Here is a 15,855-nt window from a genome sequence, read left to right on the forward strand (position 1 = left end):
AAATAAAGGTGTGGGTTTTCCCATGACATCGTCACACTTCATTTTCACACACTACAGGAGTGCGTGAAAAATGAAATCTGTTTATTGGCCAATATGAGACACATCGTGGGGCCGCTGCGTACGGTGCACCTGCTGACATCTGGGAAGTGGTTCAAATAGAGGTGTGTGTGTGTTTTTTGCCTGAGTGTGCATGCTTGTGTAATGTAATAAGACTTGCCGATGCATTCCGTTGCAAAGGTCCAGTGTTCAGAGTCGACCATAAAAGCTTAATTTTCCTCCTGCGCTCATTTGTAGAGCCTCCTGGGGGTGAGTAGTGAGCGTAAATGAGCTGTAGCCTCTCTCTCACTCAGTCACTCTCTCTCCACACACACTGCACTTTGCCTGCTGCTTCTCTCAGCTCCATCTCTCTTAATGTCTCTGTCCCAGCCCTCCTGGCCTGAGTGTGTCCCTGCACTGATGACACGGGCAGTGAAGAGCTTTGTTGTTCACTTTGCAAGATGTCCAGAGCCCTGTGATTTATTCACACTCACTGGGTCATCCACAGTCATGGTGCTTATGGGATTAATTAAAGCACTGTTTCATATGCAAATGAAATGTACACAATGTTCCTCTGAAATATTATCATTCAGCCAGGATAGAGTAGATCTGGTGTCAGATGCTCCTTTATGAGTTTTAACTAACAGCTAACAATTCAAGGAATTCTCAAATTTTTTGTTTGTTAAACAAAATCTTTATCTACCGCATCAGGAGTACATTACCACTGAATAATTTCTGAATTGTTTTATAATGTTAAATTTCAATCAAAAATGTTTAAAATGCATTAATGTACAGTCTAGACCATAAAGCTTTAATAATATAAGGTTATTAGGAAGAGATTGATGTGAGAGAATGTCTTACCAAAGCTTTTATTATTTTGTTTAATCCTTCAACACTGGAGCAATCCAGTAAAAAGTAGTTCTGCTTACTTTACACTTTTCCTAAGGTTTTGTGGAACACATACTGTACAACCCCAATTCCAAAAAAGTTGGGACACTGTGCAAAACATAAAAAACAGAATATGAAGATTTGCAAATCATGGAAACCCTATATTTCATTGAAAATAATACAAAGACAACATATCAAATGTTGAAACTGAGAAATTGTATTTATTTATTTTTTTAAATATATGCTCATTTTGGGGCGGCACGGTGGTGTAGTGGTTAGCGCTGTCGCCTCACAGCAAGAAGGTTCTGGGTTCGAGCCCCGTGGCCGGCGAGGGCCTTTCTGTGCGGAGTTTGCATGTTCTCCCCGTGTCCGCGTGGGTTTCCTCCGGGTGCTCCGGTTTCCCCCACAGTCCAAAGACATGCAGGCTAGGTTAACTGGTGACTCTAAATTGACGGTAGGTGTGAATGTGAGTGTGAATGGTTGTCTGTGTCTATGTATCAGCCCTGTGATGACCTGGCGACTTGTCCAGGGTGTACCCCGCCTTTCGCCTGTAGTCAGCTGGGATAGGCTCCAGCTTGCCTGCGACCCTGTAGAACAGGATAAAGCGGCTAGAGATAATGAGATGAGATGAGATGCTCATTTTGAATTTGATGTCAGTAACATGTTTCATAAAAGTTGGGACGGGGCAACAAAACACTGAAAAAGCTGTGTAATGCAAAATAATAATAATAATAATAATAATTTGGTTAATTAGCAACAGGTCAGTAAGATCACACACACATCACATTATCTCTAGCCGCTTTATCCTTCTACAGGGTCGCAGGCAAGCTGGAGCCTATCCCAGCTGACTACGGGCGAAAGGCGGGGTACACCCTGGACAAGTCGCCAGGTCATCACAGGGCTGACACATAGACACAGACAACCATTCACACTCACATTCACACCTACGGTCAATTTAGAGTCACCAGTTAACCTCACCTGCATGTCTTTGGACTGTGGGGGAAACCGGAGCACCCGGAGGAAACCCACGCGGACACGGGGAGAACATGCAAACTCCGCACAGAAAGGCCCTCGCCGGCCCCGGGGCTCGAACCCAGGACCTTCTTGCTGTGAGGCGACAGCGCTAACCACTACACCACCGTGCCGCCCGGTCAGTAAGATGATTGGGTATAAAAAGAACATTCCAGAGAGGCTGAGTCTTTCAGAAGTAAAGATGGGGAGGGGTTCACTGCTCTGTGAAAGACTGCATGGGCAAATAGTGCAACAATTTCAGAATAACGTTCTTCAATGTAAAGTTGCAAAGAATTTGGGGATCACATCGTCTTTGGTACATAATATCATTAAAAGATTCTGAGAATCTGGAGAAATCTCTGTATGCAAGAGACAAGGCTGAAAACTGACATTGGATGCCTGTGATCTTCAGGCCCTCAGGCGACACTGCATTAAAAACAGACGTGTCTGTAGTGGAAATCACTGTATGGGCTCAGAAACACTTCAGAAAACCACCATCTGTAGAAACAGTTCATTACTGCATCCACAAATGCAAGTTAAAACCAGATATAAACAATATCCAGAAATACTACTGCCTTCTCTGGGCCCGAGCTCTTTTACGATGGACTGAGGTGAAATGGAAAATTATCCCGAGGTCTGACGAATCAAAAGTAGAAATTCTTTTTTAGAAATTATGGACACCACATCCTGCAAGCTAAAGAGGAGAGGGACCACCTGGCTTGTTATCAGTGCACAGTTCAAAAGCCAGCATCTGTGATGGTATGAGGGTGCATTAGTGCACATGACATGGGTAGCTTGTACGTGTGTGTGTGTTTTTCAGAGTAACATGCTGCTATCCAGACAAAATCTTTTTCAGGGAAGGCCTTCCTTCTTTCAGCAAGACGATGCCAAACTGCTTTCTACACATATTACAACTGCATGGCTCCATAGTAAAAGAGTCCGGGTGCTAAACTGGCCTGCCTGCAGTCCAGACATGTCTCATTTAAAACATTTGGTGCATTATGAAGTGGAAAATATGAGAAAGGAAACCCTGAACTGTTGAGCAAATGAAATTGTATATCAGGCAAGAATGGGAAAACATTTCTCTTTCAAAACTACAGCAATTGGTCTCCTCAGTTCCCAAACATTTACACAGTGTTGTTAAAAGTAGAGGTGATGCAACACAGTGGTAAGCATGCCCCTGTCCCAGCGTTTTTGAAATGTGTTACTGCATCAAATTCAAAATGAGTATATATTTTTTTCAAAAACAATAAAATTTCTCATTTTCAACATTTGATATGGTGTCTTTGTACTATTTTCCATGAAATATAGGGTCTCCATGATTTGCAAATTATCGCATTCTGTTTTTATTTACAGTTTACACAGCGTTCCAACTTTTTTGGAATTGGGATGGTACATCATCAGATACACACAGCTAGGCTGCTGATATATAACCATAAATTAATCTCTCTGAAAAAGTTGTCAGAAAACCATCTTTGACTGAAGAATCATGAAAGCATTCTATAAATGTGCTTTGCATAAATATACATAATTTGATAACTGCCCTTAGACTTTAAACCATTATGAGTTTTGTGTAAGCAATTATTATTATTTTTTTTAATCTCTGGACAAAAAATGCTAAAACGTTCGTTCCATTCATATGCCACAGGTGCTGTAGAGAGACATACAAGAAAACACTCGAGTAATCCTTTAATCTGCTATTTGAGCCTAGTAGGTATCTATAAGATAAAGAGTTTAGCTACATAAAGCCTAGGTCACAACCGGACGTACGATTTTTTGGCCGTGCGATTTTTGGTGTTTCCCAAATCGCTGCGTTTTTTTTTTTGTTTGTTTATGGAGAAAGACGCGCGTTGGCCGTAAGTTTGTCTTGCAACCTGAAAAAAACATAAGCGCCCATAGAGTTTGTTTGACATGACAAAGAACCTCTGCGGCCGGTCTGCGGCCAGTCTACGGCTCGAAAATCAGCACGTCACACGCGTGCCCTCCGTGCGTTTCTTGCGTTATTTTGCACGTAGACCGGCCGTAGGAGCACGTACAGCCGGTTGTGACCGAGGCTTAAGCCTGGATTTTAGAGGTAAATGGTGTAAAATTAATTATGGAGTCTCTGTCCTTGGCTCTATTAGTCTTTCTTTTTTTTGATAGCTACTGCTAAATCAAGCCTGACTATGTAACTAACATAAGGAACATGGGGTGAATGAATAAACCAACACACAGTTTCATGTCAGTAAAAGTGTCATAAAATCGAGTGGGCTGTAGAGTTGAACCTCTAGACACAATTTATTTTTCATTTCTTTCTCCCCACATTGAAGAGATTTATGAACTCCATTTCAGACAGCCATTTTATCTTCCTTCCCTTCATTTTATTGCTCCTTTAATCCATGAGGAACCTTCGCCGATCTCTTGTGTTCACACAGCTGCTGCTATTCTTCACTCTGTGTTCTGTTCACACTTTCACACTTTCTGACTGGTTGGTTTCTCTCTCTCACTTTCTCTCTAAATCAGGAGCTGTGTGATGATCCTCACTTGTTTGTGGATGGGATCAGCGCTCATGATCTGCACCAAGGGCAGCTGGGAAACTGCTGGTTTGTTGCGGCGTGCTCAAGCCTGGCCTCACGCGAATCTCTGTGGCAGAAAGTAAGTTTGAGTGTTTTTTTTAAAGGGTACAAGCCTTAGTGAAGATCCACTTCCATTGGATTTTCATGATGTCATTTTATCTTTATTTATGGTAAATTAAGAGCACTGTCGCCTCACAGCAAGAAGGTTCTGGATTAGAACCTCACGGTCGACTTGGGCCTTTCTGTGTGGAGTTTGCATGTTCTCCTCATGCCTGCATGGGTTTTCTCCAGGTGCTCCTCCCACAGTCCAAGTACACGCGGATTAGGTCAACTGGCTACTCTAAATTGGCCGTGAGCATGAGGTGTGAATGGTTGTTCGTCTCTGTGTTAGCCCTGTGATAGATTGGTGACCTGTCCAGGGTGAACCCTGACTCTCACCTGAAGTCAGCTGGGATTGGCTCCAGCTTCCCCAGCAACCCTGGCGGATAAATGGTATAGAAGATGGATGGATGGACGCTGAATAATAACCCTACATTCATGCCAAACACGTCAACAGCGTCAAAACAACAAGAAGTCGTTCATTTTCTGTGTGAGCCAACGTTTCTCAGCAGTGAGATTAGTGGCAGCACATCTTGGGCGGTAGGGACATCAGAATAAAGTTAAAGTTCAGGCATCTTTATCGTAATAAGCTATGACACGGTTTGGCAGCAACCAATTGAAATGAAGAAGTGCTCCACTCGAAAGAATCCTCGAGAACACAGTTGTGTAAATTGTAGGTACAGCCAGTCACAGTCTCTTTTAACTACATTTCCCATCAACCAACTTCCGCGTTGACCTACGTCACGCCTGGGCGGGATCACCTACGTCACTTCCTTCATGATTCCATAAGAAACTAAGGCACGCTACTCTCTTTCTCTTTGGTCCTAGGACCTGGATCCGTAGGCATAAAGAGACACTATCTCCTCGGCTCTGTGAACCACGCGGTAACAGACAAAGGAGACATCTGCTCTCAGAGCATCCACAATTTAGTGCTTTTCTTTCATTTACCTTTGGCCACGGTAAACTCTAGAATCGCGCGATTTTAAACTCAGATTGAGTTACAACCGATTTTCATTTGTTCATTATAAGTATGTACGACTGCAGCCCAAAGCAGTTAATTAAAGTTAGAAGCAACCGGATTCCTTCTAACTAAGAGCGCTGTGCACATTGTTTGATCAGAGACTTCTTTTCATCACGAGTGACCACGCGTCGGACCAAGAAATTCTCTGCGCTTCACGGAGGCCTCCACAACTGTGAAACTCCAAAAGTCTCGGAACATATCTCCATAATCTTGCACTATAAGCAAGATACTGAAGTAAGATTAGCATTTTGGGCAAAAAGACTAGTCTTAGGAATTGGTTTTATGAAGTAGTGTGAATTTAAACTCAGGAACGGTTTAATTGTGTGCACTGTAAACACTTAGGGTGTTGAATTGATGATTGTTCTATTTTGTTTTGATCTCTCAATTGCTTAATAGATAGGCTTTTGCATGCTCTCTATTCCTTTCTAACACTTTAACTTCATTATTACACATATTTTGACCTCATCAAGATTTCAGTGGATTTAGTAATGTTATGAGCTAGTGGGTTAACTATCGGCTACTTCTTTGTTCTACTTAGGAACACGTGGTCACACTCACCTAGAGTTAATTCTTTTGTTTAGGCCACAGGCCTCACAACACACCTTAGCTAGCAAACCAGAGCTAATTATTTTGTTCCCACCACGTGGTCACCCTCACCCAGAGTTAATTCTTTTGTTTAGGCCACAGGCTTCACAACACACCTAAGCTAGCAACACAAGGCTAATCTTTGTCTCCACAACGTGGGTTAGCTACCAAAGCTAACTCTTTTGTTCTACTTAGAAACACGTGGTGACCCCCACACCTCAGATAACACACACACACACACACACACAAACACACACACCTCAGATAAGATTCCAATCACTCTCACACATCACTCTCACACACATAACACACACACGCTCATCAAGTATATGACCATATCATATCTGTATATAATGTATTCTCATCTCATTCTCATTATCTCTAGCCGCTTTATCCTTCTACAGGGTTGCAGGCAAGCTGGAGCCTATCCCAGCTGACTACGGGCGAAAGGTGGGGTACACCCTGGACAAGTCGCCAGGTCATCACAGGGCTGACACATAGACACAGACAACCATTCACACTCACATTCACACCTACGGTCAATTTAGAGTCACCAGTTAACCTAACCTGCATGTCTTTGGACTGTGGGGGAAACCGGAGCACCCGGAGGAAACCCACGTGGACACGGGGAGAACATGCAAACTCCACACAGAAAGGCCCTCGCTGGCCATGGGGCTCAAACCCAAAACCTTCTTATTGTGAGGCGACAGCGCTAACCACTACACCACCGTGCCGCCCTATAATGTATTCAACTGCTATTATTCAATTTTTATCATTGTTATAATAAATTCAATTATTATTGAAACTGTGTGTTTATTTGTTGTACCGATATTTTTGAAGCCATCCAATCTCAAAAGAATTCCAAGGTGCATATGAGTTATGTAATACAGTAAGTGATCATAATAATTTGGAATATACCATAATTTAGCAGTTTGGTAATTTATTATTATGCACCAAAATTAATGGTATTAATTAATGAGACTGATTTAATGATTTAATAAGATTGATCACTTAATTACCAATTGCACCTACAAAATTTTGGTTCCATTCAAACTGTTCCCAAGTACCATACCATGGAGGTGGCAGGTTTCCCCATTATTTATGATGTGTCCCTGTTTGCATACAGGAACATGAATTTAAAAAAAAAAGTATGGACCAAGGTATCAGAAACTGTAGGTGTTTCACGAGAGTTGGTGAAGTGCATAATATAATTTATAAAAATAAGAGGGAATTACACGTTAACTAGCACTACAGAATGTAAAAAAATGTTGGCTATTTATTTGCATGTGACTTGAATGATGCTGTCAAACAGGAGGTTTTACAAGACAAGAGGTGTACGTTCGAAAACATAGGTTAAAATGAAACTAGTCACTTTTGCCCATTTTGGGGATTTTTTTGCAACAAGGCAAAAAACAAGTCAAAACAAAACAAAAAACTACCTAATGGTATTGTTAACCAATTTTAAAAATTATTAAAATTATTGTATTTTTAAAAATTATTTTATTAACATATACTGGTAGGCATGTTTGCTTTGCTGCCCTTTAAAATAAAGTTTGTAAGATGAAGCATTCTGAATGAACTTGTAGCTGCCTATTTCATCTACGTCTCGTAAGGTACAAGATTTGCCCTCATAACCCTAAATGTGAACTGTGTTTCACTACAATTATAACAGATGATTCAGCAATGTTTTGAAATCTGTAAGTCAAACCAGAGGTTAATATTAATGAGCTGGTTTTAATGTGCTGTCATATCTATAGTAACAGCTCATTCACAGAGATTTGTATGGTGGATTATCTATATAATCAATGTCAGCACTTTGTAACTGTCAGTCCATTTTCATCCATGAGAAAGTCTTAGGCTTTCATAGAGTGCCATCTTCTTCTGCTGCCTCTGTGCTCCATGTCTCTGGTGGCCTCGGTACTGGCAGACTGTCATCATGCGGCATTGGACTCGTGGCTGAAGGCAGATTGGGATTTTCGGTGGATTACATTTAAAGCAGAAAAGACAGAAACACTGGTCAGACAGAAGTAACAGTCTGTTATATTATCTCTTTGCTCCCGTCATTTCACTGGGATGGAAAATGAAACCCAAAAATGGGCAGTTTTCGAAAAATGGTACATGACAGGAAAATTTCAAGGCCATTTTCAAACTCAGCAGCCAAAAATCCATTAGATCCATTCAGGAAGCAAAATCTATATTGTCCATTTTTTTTAGCAATCGGAAATGGTATCCATATTATAAACACTGCCATCCATTATCAGCATAGTAAGAAATATCATAATTAGCGAATACAAAAATATTTAGATTGCACAAAGAAAAATGTCTGTGTTTATGGGGTATCTGTTTGTTTTTTTAAAGACATTGAAAAACAGTATTCACATTGTATCCTATGGCAGTTCCTTTGTGGAAGCTTGTGCAAATGTACATCTATGGAGACTCACTAATGTGAACCTCAATTTATAGGCTTTGTATGCTGCTATAATAATAATAATAATAATAATAATAATAATAATGGGGCGGCACGGTGGTGTAGTGGTTAGTGCTGTCGTCTCACAGCAAGAAGGTTCTGGGTTTGAGCCCCGTGGCTGATGGGGGACTTTCTGTGTGGAGTTTGCATGTTCTCCCCGTGTCCACGTGGGTTTCCTCCGGGTGCTCCGGTTTCCCCCACAGTCCAAAGGCATGCAGGTTAGGTTAACTGGTGACTCTAAATTGACCGTAGGTGTGAGTGTGAGTGTAAATGGTTGTTTGTCTCCATGTGTCAGCCCTGCGATGATCTGGTGACTTGTCCAGGGTGTATCCCGCCTCTCGCCCATAGTCAGCTGGGATAGGCTCCAGCTTGTCCGCAACCCTGCACAGAATAAGTGGTTATGGATAATGGATGGATGGATGGATAATAATAATAACTGTGAGCTAAAAGTTGAGATCGCAAGATTATGGAAATTCCCTGAAAGTAAAGTAAAAGTCATCCCAGTGGTGACTGCAGCCCTTAGCTCCATCCCGCTTAATTTACTTCGGTATCAAGATCAAATTGATGTGAACTATGATTTCTGCACACTCCAAAAATCAGCCCTTTTGCGAACAGCAAGCATACTTAGGAAAGTACTGTCTGTCTGAGGTCTTTATTGTAACTTGACAGAAAGCAATTCTTTATTGCATCATACTATCAATTTAAAAAAAATTACCATGTGATAATAATAATAATAATAATAATAATAATAATAATAATAATAATAATAATAGTTAGCTGATATATTACTGGCATTTTTATACAGCTTGCCAGCCAACTTGCTTGCATGAAATCACTTTTTTCAAGCTGCACACACAAATTTAATGAAAGTTGTGTGTGATTTAGCCATTTTATTCAATGGAGCACCATTAAATCCATTATAGCAAAATGGAAAGAATATGGCACCACTACAAACCTGATGAGAAGGCCGCCTACCAAAACTCACAGACCAGGCAAGGAGGGCATTAATCAGAGATGCAACAAAGACACCAAAGATAACACTGAAGGAGCTGCAAAGATCCACAGCGGAGATGGGAGTATCTGTTCATAGGACCACTTTAAATCGTACATTCCACAGAGCTAGGCTTCATAGAAGAGTGGCCAGAAAAAAGCCATTGCTTAAAGAAAAAAATAAGAAAACACGATTGGAGTTTGCCCAACAGCATGTGGCAGACTCCCCAAACACATGGAAGAAGATTGTCTGGTCAGATGAGATTAAATTGAACTTTTTGTTCATCATGGGAAATGCCATGTGTGGCACAAACCCAACACCCTGAGAACACCATTTCTACAGTGAAGCATGGTGGTGGCAGCATCATGCTGTTGGGATATTTTTCATCTGTAGGGACAGGAAAACTGAAGGAAAGATGGATGGCACTAAATACAGGACAATTCTGGAGGAAAACCTGTTTGAGTCAGCCAGAGGTTTGAGACTGGGATGAAGGTTCATGTTCCAGCAGGACAATGACCCTAAACATACTGCTAAAGCTACAGTGGTGCTTGAAAGTTTGTGAACCCTTTAGAATTTTCTATATTTCTGCATAAATATGACCTAAAACATCATCAGATTTTCACACAAGTCCTTAAAGTAGATAAAGAGAATCCAGTTAAACAAATGAGACAAAAAATATTATACTTGGTCATTTATTTATTGAGGAAAATGGTCCAATATTACATATCTGTGAGTGGAAAACGTATGTGAACCTTTGCTTTCAGTATCTGGTGTGACCCCCTTGTGCAGCAATAACTGCAACTAAACATTTCCAGTAACCGTTGATCAGTCCTGCACACCGGCTTGGAGGAATTTTAGCCCATTCCTCCGTACAGAACAGCTTCAACTCTGGGATGTTGGTGGGTTTCCTCACATGAACTGCTCGCTTCAGGTCCTTCCACAAAACTTCGATTGGATTAAGGTCAAGAATTTGACTTGGACATTCCAAAACATTAACTTTTATTCTTCTTTAACCATTCTTTGGTAGAATGACTTGTGTGCTTAGGGTCATTGTCTTGCTGCATGACCCACCTTCTCTTGAGATTCAGTTCATGGACAGATGTCCTGACATTTTCCTTCAGAGTTTGCTGATATAATTCAGAATTCATTGTTTCATCAATGATGGCAAGCCGTCCTGGCCCAGATGCAGCAAAACAGGCCCAAACCATGATCCTACCACCACCATATTTCACGGGATAAGGTTCTTATGCTGGAATGCAGTGTTTTCCTTTCTCCAAACATAATGCTTCTCATTTAAACCAAAAAGTTCTATTTTGGTCTCATCCGTCCACAAAACATTTTTCCAATAGCCTTCTGGCTTGTCCATGTGATCTTTAGCAAACTGCAGACGAGCAGCAATGTTCTTTTTGGAGAGCAGTGGCTTTCTCCTTGCAACCCTGCCATGCACATCATTGTTGTTCAGTGTTCTCCTGATGGTGGACTCATGAACATTGGCCAATGTGAGAGAGGCCTTCAGTTGCTTAGAAGTTACCCTGGGATCCTTTGTGACCTCTCTGACTATTACACGCCTTGCTCTTGGAGTGATCTTTTGTTGGTCGACCACTCCTGGGGAGGGTAACAATGGTCTTGAATTTCCTCCATTTGTACACAATCTGTCTGACTGTGGATTGGTGGAGTCCAAACTCTTTACAGATGGTTTTGTCACCTTTTCCAGCCTGATGAGCATAAACGCTTTTCCTGAGGTCCTCAGAAATCTCCTTTGTTCGTGCCACGATACACTTCCACAAACATGTGTTGTGAAGATCAGACTTTGCTAGAACCCTGTTCTTTAAATAAAACAGGGTGCCCACTCACACCTGATCGTCATCCCACTGATTTGAAAACACCTGACTCTAATTTCACCTTCAAATGAACTGCTAATTCTAGAGCTTCACATACTTTTACCACTCACAGATATGTAACATTGGATCATTTTCCTCAATAAATAAATGACCAAGTATAATATTTTTGTCTTATTTGTTTAACTGGGTTCCCTTTATCTACCTTTAGGACTTATGTGAAAATCTGATGATGTTTTAGGTCATATTTACGTATGCAGAAATATAGAAAATTCTAAAGGGTTCACAACTTTCAAGCACCACTGTACAAGATTGGTGCAATCTTCAAGTTATGCCACCAATTCTCAATTGGATTGAGGTCTAGCCTTTGATTAGGCCATTTCAATGTCTTGGAATGGCCTAATCAAAGGCTAGACCTCAATCCAATTGAGAATTGGTGGCATAACTTGAAGATTGCACCAATGCAACCCATCTAACTTGAATGAGTTGGAGCAGTTCTGTTTTGAGGAATGGGCAAAAATCCCAGTGGCTAGATGTGCTAAGCTACGGTATGTAATAGAGACATACCCCAAGAGACTTACAGCTGTAATTGCAGCAAAAGGTGGTTCTGCAAAGTATTGACTTTGGGGGTGAATACCTTGCACATGCCAGATTTCTGTGTTTTCATCTTAATTGTTGTTTGTGTGACAATAAAAAGCAATTTGCACCATTAGAATGGTATGCATTCTGTGTAAATCAAATGGTGCTAACCCCCCAAAAATCCATTTGAATTCCAGCTTGTAATGTGACAAAACAGGACAAACATTGTATTTGAAAGAAAGCAGTCCTAAACAAATCCATAAAATAAGACAAAAACGATTAGTTATTCAATTAGGACAAAAGACACAGCAGTCTGTAAAAGGAGGAAGAGTTAGTGTGTGTCTATGATAGCCAACAGACTGCAGTTCCTGACTTACTGAAAGATTTAGCCCACTCCACGCTGAGGAGGCTCTCTTTCACCATTTAGTTGTCATTTTATCATTTTCACCTCTGTGTGTGTTGCCTTTTATGGAGTTTTGTGGGTGTCACTGAATGCAAATCAGGTGTGCCATGAACACGCTAGATGGCCATTTATCAATAACATATGTGAGTATGAAGAAAATCAGCATTTGTGAGAATTTTTAGTTCAGTTTGGCCAACGAAAATATTTATACACAGCTTTACTACAAGATTTATAAATGAGGTCCAGTGTTTTTATGGCCAATGTAACTCCATCAGTCTGGGTAAAACTGTCTGTCAGTCAGTGCTCACTTGGTATGGCTATTATGTTCATGAGGGCATTTACTCATAGCTGTTATAATAAAATAATATGATAATACTACTCCATCCACAATAAACACTGCTGTATATTCACTTATTGTTCTGTACAATTATTTAATGGTCCTTATGGGCACGCACAGTGGACAGTAGCCACTTTGTTACCATTATTTTGTCAGTTTAGCATAATTAGCATGTCTATCACGAGTGATACCGGATACTGAGATTCAGGCATGTAAGAAAAAAAAGAAAGGGAAAAAACAGCAACTCTGTATTGTAATATAAACCGAGTTAGCACCTCACCTAAATAAATATAACTCAGTCATAGTGACATATTTTTCACGGTTATTGAAGATGACCATAGATGGATGGATGAATGAATGAATGAATGCACATTTTTTTGGACTGTGCAAAAGTCTTAGGCATCCTATTTTTTCATACAAACTTTGTTATAGATTTCTATTTCATGACTTCTACATTATCAAGTCAGTACAAAAACATTTTAGAGTTCCAAACATTCGTTTTCCAGCACATAATTAAATGTTACAGAAAAAAAAAAGTTTGTATCTGAGCAGCATATTACATAAAAGACCACTTTTCAGATTTAAAAAGAAAACATAATAAATGCTGCTGGGTTTTGCTGCAAAATTAAGAAGCGAGTGTGACAGTCAAAGTGTCCAGAAGAACTGTGGCTGGTTCTGTAAGATCTCATCTCATCATCTCTAGCCGCTTTATCCTGTTCTACAGGGTCGCAGGACTACGGGCGAAAGGCGGGGTACACCCTGGACAAGTCGCCAGGTTATCGCAGGGCTGACACATAGACACAGACAACCATTCACATTCACACCTACAATCAATTTAGAGTCACCAGTTAACCTAACCTGCATGTCTTTGGACTGTGGGGGAAACCGGAGCACCCGGAGGAAACCCACGCGGACACGGGGAGAACATGCAAACTCCACACAGAAAGGCCCTCACCGGCCACGGGGCTCGAACCCGGACCTTCTTGCTGTGAGGCGACAGCGCTAACCACTACACCACCGTGCCGCCCCGGTTCTGTAAGATGCTCAGTAAAACCTACAGCTCATTTCCTTATAAAACTGCACTCACTGTACCTCAGACTACTTTTTTTTTTTTTTAAAGCAAAGGGTCGTCTCACACCAAATATTGACTTTGTTTCATTTATTATGGCTTACTGCTGTTTATAGGTTTTTTTTAATGTGGAAACATTTAATTTCACTATTTTAAGCCATTTTTGGTTTACAGCATTTCTTTACATGTGCCTAAGACTTTTGCACAGTACTGTATACCTTGAAGTGTCAACTGAAATTGGGCTGGTCCAATAACAACTTTCTCCACAAGGACCTGTGATATAAAATACTCTTTCACTGATATAAAATATAAGGATATTTTCGGTGTTTTTTAGGATGATTTATGCCTTTGCACACTGAATCAGATGCTTTGATTGAATTGTCACCAATTATTCAATTATTATTCTTTCACGGAAAATAAAGGTCATTTTTATGACAATGGGTTCTCTGGCACAATGAATCAGATGCTTTGAATCCCTTAAACAAACAAAATGCATCCATTTTGGTGTGCAAAGTCATCTAGTCATGTTTTCCAGGTAAGATGCTTACTTATATATTATTAGCTCATCTGGCCAACAAGCAATAAGCTTATGCCATCACGTGTTGTCTGTCGTCCGTCCGACGGCGTCCACATTTAAAAAAAAAATCACTTCTTATCTCTCAATTCTTCACTGATTTTTATTCTTTTTGGCAGGAGGGTAGGTCTGCTTGGGGTGCATATAGTTTCGACCCAAATTTGTATAATTGCAATGAATAATGAAGATGTGGCGTAATTAAGCCCTAACGAGCAGTTCAACAAAAATCACTTCTTCTCCCTCAATTCTTCACCAATTTTGATTCTTTCTGGCATGACGGTAGGGGTACCTAGGATGCATATAACTTCTACACAGATTTGCTTAATTACAATTATTAATGAAGTTATGGACTAATTAAGCCTTAATGAGCAGTTCAACAAAAATTGCTTCTTCTTGGTCAATTCTTTGCTGTTTTTGATTCTTTCTGGCAAATAGGTAAGTATCCCTAGGGTCTATATAGCTTCTCATCTCATCTCATTATCTCTAGCCACTTTATCCTGTTCTACAGGGTCGCAGGCAAGCTGGAGCCTATCCCAGGTGACTACGGGTGAAAGGCGGGGTACACCCTGGACAAGTCGCCAGGTCATCACAGGGCTGACACATAGACACAGACAACCATTCACACTCACGTTCACACCTACGGTCAATTTAGAGTCACCAGTTAGCCTAACCTGCATGTCTTTGGACTGTGGGGGAAACCGGAGCACCCGGAGGAAACCCATGCGGACACGGGGAGAACATGCAAACTCCGCACAGAAAGGCCCTCGCCGGCCACGGGGCTTGAACCCGGACCTTCTTGCTGTGAGGCGACAGCGCTAACCACTACACCACCGTGCCGCCCGTATATAGCTTCTATATAGTGTATATAGCTTGCACCATTTATTGTGCAAGGTGGCCCACTTTAGATCGTTCCTTCTGGGCTAGATGGGGCTGGAATGAGCTACGCCATCATTGATGGTCTTGTTCTACACCTACCATACACCTCCAGCAGCGTGTTTATATGTTAATATCTTTACCTTCAGCACCAGAGTAGCTGCTCTCAGCTGGTGTTTGAAATGTAAAAGGTTGGAAATACTGAGGGCCAGAAGAGACTGTGCATCTTCTGAATGTACTGTATACCTTCAGGGTGGATAGAAAAGGTTGCTTGATTTTCTTTCTCCTTATGTTTTCTGTTCTTCTGTTCTCCGTATGTGGTCTGGAGCCAACGATGCTTCTGTATGCTTCCTGTCAAGATGACTTGTTGCTCAGGGCAACACTGTGATGTTTGTATTTAATGGAAAGACCCTGTGACTCAATGACACCCAATTCAGCAATGGTATCTTAGGATGGACACTTGTAATATCTTAAGACCCTGAACACCCGCTGAATCCATTTTCTATTCTACCCCCATCTGGTCGCTGAT

The 15,855-nt window shown here is 41.0% G+C and overlaps 1 protein-coding gene across 1 annotated transcript in view; it reads left to right on the forward strand.

The window, feature by feature from the left end:
• capn5b (calpain 5b) overlaps positions 1 to 15,855 on the forward strand; it is a 107,599-nt gene that overhangs the window by 48,045 nt on the left and 43,699 nt on the right. Inside the window, exon 2 of the mRNA XM_060935101.1 lies at positions 4,438 to 4,569. Coding sequence (XP_060791084.1) covers positions 4,438 to 4,569 — 132 coding nt within the window. The remainder of the gene's footprint in view (positions 1 to 4,437; positions 4,570 to 15,855) is intronic.

The sequence above is a fragment of the Neoarius graeffei genome, chromosome 12 (genome assembly GCF_027579695.1).
Source record: "Neoarius graeffei isolate fNeoGra1 chromosome 12, fNeoGra1.pri, whole genome shotgun sequence".
NCBI classification, from domain to species: domain Eukaryota; kingdom Metazoa; phylum Chordata; class Actinopteri; order Siluriformes; family Ariidae; genus Neoarius; species Neoarius graeffei.